Source organism: Colletotrichum godetiae, assembly GCF_030913485.1.
Source record: "Colletotrichum godetiae strain CBS 193.32 chromosome Unknown BDP55scaffold_67, whole genome shotgun sequence".
Lineage (NCBI taxonomy): Eukaryota > Fungi > Ascomycota > Sordariomycetes > Glomerellales > Glomerellaceae > Colletotrichum > Colletotrichum godetiae.
Window position 1 is genome coordinate 170,352 of NW_026851315.1, and position 11,492 is coordinate 181,843.

The 11,492-nt window shown below is 53.9% G+C and overlaps 2 protein-coding genes across 2 annotated transcripts; one reads left to right on the forward strand and one right to left on the reverse strand.

Moving 5' to 3' along the window:
- Window positions 1-3,447: 3,447 nt before the first annotated feature.
- BDP55DRAFT_720302 (uncharacterized protein) lies at window positions 3,448-5,900 on the reverse strand. Its single transcript, XM_060578465.1, has 5 exons — window positions 5,313-5,900; window positions 4,978-5,125; window positions 4,426-4,735; window positions 4,046-4,085; window positions 3,448-3,953 (listed from the first exon to the last, which is right to left on the reverse strand). Exons 1-5 carry the CDS (start codon window positions 5,587-5,589, stop codon window positions 3,646-3,648), a joined length of 1,083 nt encoding a protein of 360 aa, XP_060423697.1. The 5' UTR covers window positions 5,590-5,900; the 3' UTR covers window positions 3,448-3,645.
- A 1,231-nt stretch (window positions 5,901-7,131) lies between these two features.
- On the forward strand, window positions 7,132-11,115 carry BDP55DRAFT_564154 (uncharacterized protein; the record flags this gene model as incomplete). The annotated part of the gene is made up of 2 exons (XM_060570305.1): window positions 7,132-7,388; window positions 7,566-11,115. 2 exons carry the CDS (start codon window positions 7,132-7,134, stop codon window positions 11,113-11,115), a joined length of 3,807 nt encoding a protein of 1,268 aa, XP_060423698.1.
- Between the last annotated feature and the right edge of the window lie 377 nt (window positions 11,116-11,492).

Genomic DNA, 11,492 nt, shown 5'->3' on the forward strand with positions numbered 1-11,492 from the left:
AACATGGTTTCTAGCGCTGAGGGACTTTTAGCAGAAAGTGGCATGTCGGCAGATCAGTTGGCGGCATCGCACTTCTTGACGTTGAAGGTGAGCCAAGCAAAAGCTGGGGACTTGCTGCGAGCTCGCGGTATATGCATGAGTTGCGCTTTGTCTCTGAAAGCTGAAGACCCCTTCAGCTTCGGGTACCGCCTTCACGTTCGCTCCTAACGTGCTATTCACAGTCTTCTTCGTCCTTTAAAGTGCGGATGATGACGATGATGCAAGCTGCGCGGCAGGTGGGGACCGTTAGGCCTCGACGAAACCAGCAGAATAACCGTAGCCAAGGACAGGTGAGGGAACTTGGGTGCTTGGGAAGCATCATCCGCGCCGCGTACCCACCCTAGACAATTGACGGTGATGGCGGCTCCATCGTCGACTCCACATGTCTCCCGCTCCGACTTTGACGATGGCACCGTGGTGCCAGCATGGCTTGCTACATGGATAAGGGTAGTTCCAAGACCGCCGAGATGACGATCGTGCTTGATCTGGAGCCTTCCGAGAGCAACCCGGGTTGCAATGGAGGAGCAGTTTTTCCGAGGGATAGAGACATGGTTGTCGAGCAAACTCAATGAAATCAACGACAGCGGCAATACCGGCGACGAAGCAAAACTCGAGTCGTTCGTCAGTGACTGAGCCAGGGTCTATCCTGCTTCACTTTGGCTTGGTGCGAGCGCCGCCCCTGATCGATCGATTAGTGGTTTCCTTGACTCTGAGTGGCTGGCTCATCTGGTGTGCGTCAAAAGCTGGCCCCCTTATCCATGCCAACGGAGAAAATCGTAGTACCTAGTCACTGCCTCGATCGCCAGACGCAGTGTTGTTAGGTATTCAGTTGACGACCCGGGACTGTGGAGCGATGTTTGACGTCGGTAGAAGCCTGAACTGTCTCTTGCACCAATGGCAAGTTGCTTTTCTGAGTTGAGTCTCGCATCGACTGACCACTATTAGTGCCTCGTATTGCTCATCATACGGTCGAAACCGACGACCAAATGCCAACGTGCTCAGCAAAGTTTTTGTATCCTAGGATAAATCCAATGAAACGTGGCTCACAAGCTTGGGAGCAGAAAATACAGAACATCAGGCCATTACACGGCATCAGCATCTTGTCAAGCCAATGCCAAGCCTTGACTGCGTCTTGGACAGCCGTATTGATGATTACTACCGTTGAGAGCTGGTGGGACGTCCCCGTCGCCTTAGGTGCTGCCGCCGAATGCTCCCTGAGGGCCGATGACCTGCACAGCGTTCAGAAGTCTAAAGCTTGGCTGTGAGCGGGCGCCGGAAGTCTTCGCCAAGAAATGTTCGATACGTGCATAGATTAGGAAACTAGACTGCTCTGCCGACTAGGTTGAGTGCCGGGTGGTGGCTTTCCCTGTCCAAAGTTCAAGTCAGTTCGAGGATGCGGATGCCGCATTACCTTAGGGTCTGGTTCGTGGCGCCCAAGAAGGAAGGATGCAGAGACAGGAGACATGCAACTCCGAAACCAGGCGACGAATGGGCACTGCAGAAGGCGTCTGGCATCCAATGGCCATGTCGCACAGTGAGCCCGGAGAAGGACACTTGCATGTGCGTGCCTTTTGATTGTGGAGCTGACTCTGCTGTTGTTCAGAGGTAACTGGAGAAGCCAGTTCAGATGTTGAATTTCGACCAGTGCCGAAGAAAGAGTATGTGCAGCGATTTCTTAGCGACAGGTGGCTGTCCCATTGCGGACTGTAAGCTTGTAGGTTTGCTGCTCATATTCGCATGTTCGTGGTGTTATCAAGGTTTCGTTTCCACCCGTTGGTATTGGACCTTGTCAAAGACATAAATGGGATGAGCCACCTCCATGCGCGCGTTCTTTGTGTGCGGCAGGGTAACCTGAGGAAACGTCGGGCTTGCGGGCGCGACAGCCCTGGAAGGAGGACGTCAAGAAATCTAGATTCTGATCTGCCGGATGGTCGATGGTCTTTCCGCGCGCCACCCACAACGAAACCAAGCCATGCTTCTAATGACCAGCAGTTTGTGGCTGTAGGCTGTAGCGTTCCTCGTCATAACTACGCAGCCGGCTCCTGGGCCGCTACGCCGTGAACAAGTGGATAATCGTCGTCGCCGCCGGCCACAGCTCTAATGTATTGTGTAGGTTGTCCAACGCACGCACTGAAAGGTCCAAAGTGTATTGTGTATCCGTAGCACCGTGATGAAGGTGGAGAAGATCGGTCGGTTAAGGAAACGCACGTTTGTTGGTAGGGCGGCACGGCGGGAGTTGGGCTCAATGAACGGGGATCGAGGACCGCCTTTGAAAATCGGTGACAACCTCAGGAACTAGGGAGACATCGGACCAGGGAGATACCCAACGTTAGGTAGCTGGACTCTAAAGCCTGGACGGGAGTCCAGCCCGTTGCCACCGAATAGTGACATTGACATCGACATTGACAACGGCAACGGGCAAGGCCAAAGACATGTCAACTGCCCGAAGACGGATCAGGCTCCGTTCGGGTTGGGCCGCTGGTCCTGTGTGTTTGCGTCGGTCAACTGTAAATTGTTGAATGATTGGGACCGAAGAAGTGGGATTTTGTCCCCCAATGTGCCGTGTTAGTCACAGACGTGCTAGCCGCCGGGTTGGAGAGTCAGACGAAAAGGTAAGCATCGGTACTCGGTAGTGTATCCGTACCTAGGCAATAAGGTAGGTATTCATACAAATTTAGGGAAAGACAACCTAGTGGAAGAAGATGCGCGAGACACGCACAGCACACGAGGAGGCGTCGCGCAGGTCTATGATGGGCGGTTCCTTTGTTCGATTTGGCGCTGTCACTGCGGCACTGCTAGCACTGGCATTTGGATGTCTTGGTGTCGTCCAGTCTTCGCCAGCTTGGTGCCTGCCTTGCAGACTTGCCACAGGTCGGAGACTTGATTGAATTGTGGTTGACTCTTGTTGTCGATGATATCTGCATCACGCGTGTGTCACTGCGTAGCGGAACATGTCTTGCATGGGTGCATTCCTCGCGAGGCATTTTGGGCAAAGACGTCGTTGGAGTGTGTCCCAACCTTTTGATGGCGAAGGATTTTCCAGTTGGGACTGACTTGTGCAGTTTGCAGACACACAGACTGGTGAGGCGAAGTCAAGTGATGATAGGGAGTCGTTGGTATCTTTCTTTTCTGTCGTTATTATTTTTGGAAGAAATTCCTGATGCTCAAGGTTGTGGTGCCGGTAGTGTTAAGGTACGGATAAACGTATCTGTACGGAAATTCATCCAGCAAATGGTAAGAGAGTACCAGTACGTACCTTGAAGTGCTGCGTACCTTCCAGGTGGACGGCGGGAGGAATGGTACGTGCCTTGTCGTCGGCGCATGTCGCGAAAAAAGGTGAGAGGCTCCAACGGGCCAATGACGAGATGCAGATCATGGCGCGATAAGGCAAGGTACCTGGTCGGAAGTCCCTCGTTCCCTTTCTCCGTAGCTGCTGCCCTTGCCCTTGCTCCTGCTTTCATCTGCCCCTGCCCCGGCCCCCAGTCGTGGTCCCGTTGTCCCCGCTTTGACCCTCAGAAACTAGAGCAGTACGTACCTTTGTCGGGATGGATGGTGAGGATTTGGCCAGCTCGCTTCTCTGTTTTTCGCTGGAGTCTTGTCAACCTCTCAAGCGGCCAAGCCAAGCTCTGCGGCCTGTCGCTCAAGATTTTGTCTCGCACTCTTTTTTCGAATCTTGAACTCGTAGCCGCAGCACGGGCCAAACATCGGCCATCCTTGCCCATCCATCTGTCTTGGACCCCTGCGCTCGCCAGCCAGGCAAGACAGGCCCTTTGCGGCTTTGCCCCATGCCCCATAGCTCGCTGCCTCTCCTGGCTTGGCCAAGACAGCACACAACCTGTTCTCACTTTTCAGGTGTGCGAGTTGTCTCTTTTTTGCAAGGAACAGCGCTTCGAACTGGAGCACGGTATCCATAACTATGCAAGCACGCAGGAGGTCAATTAGATGGGGCACGCGACGTGGTGCGAGGCAGGTGCGGCTACCGGGTCGTATGAGGATCCATTCGTACCTGACTGGAGTCTTGAGTTGTATGGGATTTTCCTGATTCTCTGAAGAACCATCAGTCATCGAGATTCGTGCGAGGGATGGGCATTGGGGATAGATGTGAGGGCGAGGCCAAGAATCGCAAGAAACGGGCATGTGGAGGAGGAGGATACAGAGAATAGAATCGAAACGCTCCTAGGGCGGATTCGACGGAGCTCGTCGTCGGCAAATAGAGTGCAGCATAACGTCGTAGATGGATACCTAAATGCTGGGAACGAAACCCAACCAAAGAGCTGCCCATGCTTTCTACGCCATACGGCATGGTAGGAAGAAGACAGACGGGTCAAACCACTGTGGATGTGGATGGGATTGTGTGAGTCGTGGGTAGCTGCCAGCCTGCCATACCTTGCTGGACATTGCACGTCCCAGTTGAGCTGAGCTAGTTAACATGCCTCGACCTGTCAGTTTTCGGCCGGCTGCCCTAGACTTTGGAGATAATGGCATGTCATCGTAGCTGAACTTCAGATAGATGGGAGAGGCGTACACTACTTGCCGACAATGACGGTCGAGCCGCACATGGGAGGGCCTAGACGAGACGCCACAAAACACTGCGATGATATGTGCTGCAAACGACGTCTGCTTGCTCGTGACGATGGGACGAGATGAGAGAGCCCAGTCCTTATGCGTATCCGTCGTAGCCTTTGCTGCATGGCGCCTGCAGGGTGAGGTTACTGTGTTGGGCGACTGTGAGGTGTTATTGGGGACGCAAAATTAAGCTGCGAACGCTGTCCGTAGATACGCCGGCCATGTCGTTCCACGGTGTTCAACATGTAATGATTTGCCTCATTTACCATATATCTTTGCAACGAATCAATACCTGGGTAATCTGAACACTATCTGTATGTGTTGAGGATAAATACCTGGGTGTCAAATGTACCTATGATAGTGAGGACGTACCTGAGGAGGGTAGCACGACGAAGTACATACGTACTGCGTAAATGGAAGTCAGGAAGGCACTGCAGGATCATGGCTTCGAACGTGCCTTGGGCCGTGCTTGCGCCTCGTTGTACGACCGGGTGCGGATGCTCCTTATCTCTGCAGCAATCTGTGCAAAGGAGAGGAATTCCAGACGGCGACCTGTGCGGATATCCACCAGCATCACCCCGACACCACGCCAATCCCAATCCAGGAGACCCACTCAAGATAAGGTCCTCCTCTGTAATCAGGGCCAATCAGAAGGATGTTGGCCGCGACCCAAGGCACAGACACGCATACTGTGTCTTTTAGCTCACTGTGCACGGTATTCGCAAGGTGCAGGCGCCCCTCCTTCCCGGCCCTCTTCTTTTTCGCAGCGATGAGCGTGTCCCTCTTCCTCCCGTCATCCCGTCTTAATGCTGCACGATGGCCTGTGCAAAAGCGCGAGGCTAATAGCGAGGATTGGATCTCTCTAATCGCGAGGGCGTAAGAGCGCGAGCTCGTCCGAAAGAAGATGAGGAAGAATACAAGAGAAGCAGAGAAAAGAGCGAGCCCAGTCTGAGCAAACGTAGCGCCTTGAACTCCCGCTTTCATGGTAGAATACACAATAATCTTCAGTCCAAGTCCAACATTGCAGGGTCTCCACTGCGGGCGCCGCGCCTACATGGCCTGCGGCCTGTCTTGTCTTGTCCTTGTGTGTCCCGACTCCCGTCGCCATTTCGTCTTTCCTAGGAATACCAGACCCGGTCCTTCCTCCTTGCCCGCCGCCGCCGCCGCCCGCCCCCTCCTCGACCTTTCCGGCCCCCCAGTCGTCTCTATCACAAACGCACACACCCACACATGGCAGCTTTTACACATACATACAGGGTAGAGCACAGAGAGAGAGAGAGAGAGAGAGAGAGAGATAGAGCAGGAGCGGCGGCAGTAGCAAGAGCAGGGAGTGACGTCCAGTATGTCAACCTATGTGTCTGGGAATCCGTCGTGCTTTCCATTCGCTCTCGACCATCCACAGCGACCCGAAACCAAAGGCGCTGCTGAACGTGTGAATGTCCCACTCTTTGCGGCGCCCACCACCAATTCCTTCCTTCCCTCTCCCCAAGAAAAAAAAAAAAAGAAAAAAGAAAGGGAAAGAACAGAGAGAAACCAAACCTCTTGGTCCCCATCCATTTCCCAATTCGCTCACCCACACACCATCATCACCACCAACAACCCCATTCAGTTACCAACGTAACACCAAGTTACCAACCAGCAAGCACCGGCAGCGGAAACACCACTCACTCCCACACACCTCAGTCAGAATCCCGACCCCGACCACGGACTACCTTACTCCTCTCACCTCTCCCTCTCTGTCCCTCACTCTCACTCTCACACATTACACACTCATCAATCACACATACCTACTCATTCACACACCCGACCTCACCTCATCTCACACTCCGCGGGTTTTCTGGCTCGCGCGCTAGGTACTCTCGTACTGTGCACTATTGCCTCCCCTCCTCCCACCCAACCTTGCCTGGCTTTGCCTTGCTTGGCTTTTCGCATCCACACCCACCCACCACACCAAAAAAAGACTGAGATCCCTCGTCTTGTCCCTCCCCTCGTCTTTTAGTCCCGTCCACCCCCCGGAAGTACCTGACCTTGCCAACCTTTCGTCGAACCTCCTGGCTCTTGCCTTCCGTCCCTCTACCCATCCATCCTTTTTTGACTTCACATCGCCTCGCAATACTTCATCTTGCGTCCCTCCTGCGTCTTGCCTAAGCAATTTTGCCTTTCTGCTCGCGACTCTTCCGACGACTATTTCGACTTCCCGACCACGAAATCCTGCAAACCAACCCTTCTCCCTCGCACCACAACGGTCCAACTTCTCGTCCAAACCTTCTCTACTTCACGGCGGGCTCGCTACGATCCATACGTCGTTCCTCGACCTCTTCTACTCACCCAACCCAAATTTACGCCTGCATTACACAATCAAATCGCTCCTACCATTATGGCAATCTAAAGCCCGAACCGTCGTTGCGATTCTCTTTCTCGGCCGCCGTGCGAGCCTCGTTCTTCGTTCTCCCACGCCCCTCATTATGTCGAATCGCCGATTGAGACTTTCACGACCAGTCGATCTTGAGCGCTTCCACGCATACTATGGACCCACAACAGTCTCTTCCTCACCAGAGGAACTCTCACAACCCTCATCTGCTGGCCCTTGTGCCGCCCACCTCCAATCCTCTATCTCTGAGGTCTTCCGCTAGCACGCCAATGACCTCACCGGGGCTTTTCAGTCCCTCAAACCCGCGTCCGAAAATGAACTTTCCGATCCACGCCTCGTCCGACTCCAACACCCCCAACGTCGAGACGAGCAGTCCCTATCTTCACCCACTTCAGAACCACAAAGTCAGAGAGTGAGTCAAGCTCTTCCTTCTTGCGCTATGTCATTCTGCGGTCGCGACTTCCGTTGGTCAAAATCTCGATCTACCAGTCGAGGCGGTATCGTGACTACGTAATCGACAGCGGGGGCCAACCGCGGGCCCCGCGACAAGGGGATGACTATCTGATAAGCTAACCATGTCGGTGACCAGGACACACAAAGCCTTGATTGACTCTGACAGCATCACCGGCCGCAAACTCATCAACCAGTACGAAGTCATCGAAGAGATTGGCAGGGGCGTGCACGGAAAGGTCAAGCTCGCCCGAAATCTCAATACTGGCGAAAATGTGGCTATCAAGATCATTCCGCGGTACTCCAAGAGACGCCGACTCGGCAAGGTCATGGCCATGTCTCCGCAGGAAAAGACGATGAGAGAGATTGCCATCCTCAAGAAGATGAGGCATCCCAACGTCGTCTCGCTCCTGGAAATTATCGATGATCCGGAATTGAAAAAGATCTATCTGATTCTCGAGCACGTTGAGCTAGGCGAGGTTGTCTGGAGAAAAAAGGGATTACCACACATCTGCCACCACGAGCGTCGTCGCATCGAGAGAGAATCTAGAGGCCAGCCGCTAACTCCAGAGGAGGAGCAATACGAAAGGATTATGGAAGAGCGGTATAAGATCCGGGAGCAAAAGAGGGAAAAGATGTCCCGAGCCAACATGAGCACACACGAGCACTGGAGTATTGAGCATGGCCTTTCCGACGATGCCAGCTGTGGGTCTCAATCCCGCGTTCCCTCGAGGGACGATCTGGGCGCTCTGGACTTTTTTGGGGGCGAAGGATCACAACCCAATTCGCTGCAGGCATCTCGGGCCACATCTCGAGCGCCATCGCGATCCCAGTCTATCAAGTCGATACGCGATGCCCTTTTCGACCAGGAAGCTATCGATGACACCGAAGACATCGAGACGCCAGGCCCGCTACAGACAAGCAACCCAGGCTCAGCCACCGCACTCGATGGAACGATGTATGGTGCTTACATGGAAGATGCGGCCTTTCGCGGTCGTTCACCCAGCATGGCTGATTCCATTATTTCGCACATGTCCTCGGTCGACTGGAACTCTCGGATGCACGACCCATTTGCTGAAGACTTTTCTTACGTTCCTTGCTTTACCATTGAGCAGGCAAGAACCACTTTCCGAGACACTGTCTTAGGCTTGGAGTACCTGCACTACCAAGGTGTCGTACACAGGGACATCAAGCCTGCCAATCTGTTGTGGACCAAAGATCACCGTGTCAAGATTTCCGACTTTGGTGTTTCGTACTTTGGCCGCCCCATCCGAGAAGGCGAGGCCGACGATGAGACAGTCTCGGAATCCGAAGCACAAGACTTTGACGACGATCTCGAGTTGGCCAAAACAGTTGGCACCCCGGCATTCTTTGCACCTGAACTGTGCTACACTGATGCGGACCGCATGGAACAACCGAAAATCTCCGAGATGATTGATATTTGGTCACTTGGCGTAACACTCTACTGCCTCATCTATGGACGTATTCCTTTCCAGGCCGAAGATGAGTGGCAGATGTTCCGGAAAATTGCTACAGAGGATGTCTTCATCCCCAAGAAACGCCTCAAGGCAGTGGACCCTTCTACCCCTCCCAACTCCGAATCTCTCTTCAAGCGGCATAATGTGCCCCCTTACAGAGACGACAACGAACTCGCCTACGAAAATATCGACCCTCTTTTGCAGGACCTCTTGCGTACCATGTTTGCTAAAAACCCGGACAAGCGGATTCGGCTGAAAGATATCAAAACCCACGCTTGGGTTGCGAATGGCATTCCAGATATGGAGGTGTGGTTGAGGGAAACTGACCCAGCAAAGAATACGGGGAAGCGGGTCCAGGTCAACGACAAGGAGGCAGCCCGTGCCGTCGTGCCTATCGCCTTCCTGGAACGCGCACGATCTACTGTGAAGAAGGCAGTTGGAAAGTTGATGCACCCTTTAGGGGATCGAAGCGATAGCCGTTCAAGACGGAGGGCTGCTAGCAGTGCTGCCAGCTCGGCTGGAGACAGCATGTTCAATGTGCCGCCTACGCCACACTCGAGAGAAGCACGCAGGAAGAGTCTCAAGGGCGAAGACTACTTCTCAAACGTCAAGGACTTTGCGTTTGGCGGCTCCGACCATCCTCTCGTTCACAGCGAGACTGTTTCCCCCTACGAGTCTCCCTACGACCCTCTCGCTACGGCTATCGCTCAACCCGTCAAGGGCCAAGGGGTTGCCCTTTTACATGCCATCCAGAATAGCTACAACGAATCAAGGACAAATAGTGGCACCGCGTCGCCATCGGATCAGTCAACGATACCTGGGACAGCGTCATTTCACAAACCGTTTCACAGATATTCCCAAAGTCCGTCGAATGGCAACAGCTTTTTGACGTTGACAGCCGGACTACCTGAGGTTAGGACACAACCTCCAACGCCTTTCGCCGGCGACACTACACTAGACGACCCAACCAAGGAAATGCGGCAAACACGTGGATATGACGCCTTGACAGAGGAAGCTCTGCGTGCACGCTCAGCCGAGCGTGGCGTATTCAGAGACCACGACAAGCGCGCTCCAGCACAAGTGAGTGTCACCACGGCGAGCGTACCCGGCACCCTTCACAGGATGCCCAGCCTTCCTGGCAAGCCTCGCGCTATGCGATCGGTTGACTTGGGTAAGGCGAAGCAGGCTACCAGCGGCCTAGCTTCACCATTGTTCTTCTCGCCTCGGTCTGTGACTGGCTACCAGCACGGTCAACCTCAATCGGACTCAAATATCTACGAGAACCAACGACTCACGGCCGACCTAGAGGAGAGGCCACAGACAGCACACAGGATTGAAAATGTGCGGGATGTACCTGAAGCAAGGACGCCACCACCGCGGATATACAATACGTCGACTCCTGAGTCGTTTGCCCGAGCAAAAAGCGAGATGCAGCGCAAGCAAATCGCAGAAAGTCTTACCCAGCAAGTTCCGGACGACGTCAGGTCAGACATTGCCGTGATCGACCCAACCGATGTGCCTTGCCCTCTGTCGCCCGACGATGAGTTGTTCGGCACGCCGCCGCCTCCTTCCCGTGAGGGTACAATGGAAACCGGGCAGTCCTCACGCTCCGCATCCATCGGTGGACTGGCCTCTCCTATTACGAATCCTAGCGAAGTAGCAAGTCCTGTCTCATCTGTCAACCACCACACGAAAGAGGAAATGCTCGCCTTCCAATCCGACCCTTCGCTTCCCGCCCTTCTAAGCGGAGCCAGCTCCGTTTCCGACGCTGAGCCTGTAGAGCTTGTCTTGGTCAACAAGCCCGGTTTACTCGAGACGACAGATTCCGTGACACCTCCGGCATACGTTAAGGAACCCATGGCTGGATTTCCATTGGAACAGTACGAGCAACAGGGGCGATTCGAGGCACACAATGCGTCGTTCAATACAGCTCCGATATCGCTTAGCATCTCATCCGGCCCGGTGTATCGGAGCCCGCCACCCATTCACCGCAGTCCAGACATGCGTCCACAAGATGACGATGACGACGACAGTGACAGTGACGAGGGTCTTGTGATGGCGAAGACGAAGAAGAAACCTTCAACTAATACTCACGTCGAACGCATACCTTTTGGCGCGAGGCGACGCGACACGAACGCGAGCATTGCCAGTACAGAGACGGCCAAGAAGGTCGTCATTCACGGCGAAGAAGTCATGACCTACGCCGACTGAATTTAGCGTGCTAAGCTTACTCGGCATGCGACTACCTATCCAGGTCGCGGTACACTACTACAAACACGCCACTCGACTCATACATTTTCAGCCTGTACAGTGGTTTTCGGGATTGGCTTTTCTGATGCAGCATTTATACACAGTCGGTGGACCTTTTGAGTTTTCCGCCTGCGTGTTCAACTGCTTGAACACTGCCCATTTTCTTGCTTACAGCATATCCCAAGAACAGCATGCAATCAGATTGCACATTTTCTAGTGGCACGTTTGTGCCACCAGTCTCGGTTCGAGCGCGCTTCCTTTTCATATAGAGAAGATCTGCAACGGCGGCAGTCTTTTGCTTTGACGCTTCTCTCCTTCATATGCCACGATGGTTTGCG

Bases quoted from the DNA above. Each gene is read 5' to 3' on its own strand.
- BDP55DRAFT_720302 (XM_060578465.1), bottom strand. From the start codon at position 5,589: ATGAAAGCGGGAGTTCAAGGCGCTACGTTTGCTCAGACTGGGCTCGCT. The intron at 5,126-5,312 runs GTGAGCTAAAAG...TCCTTTGCACAG, and splicing joins CCTTGCGAATACCGTGCACA to ATTGCTGCAGAGATAAGGAG. The intron at 4,736-4,977 runs GTACGTCCTCAC...CTCACCCTGCAG, and splicing joins CGTCGTGCTACCCTCCTCAG to GCGCCATGCAGCAAAGGCTA.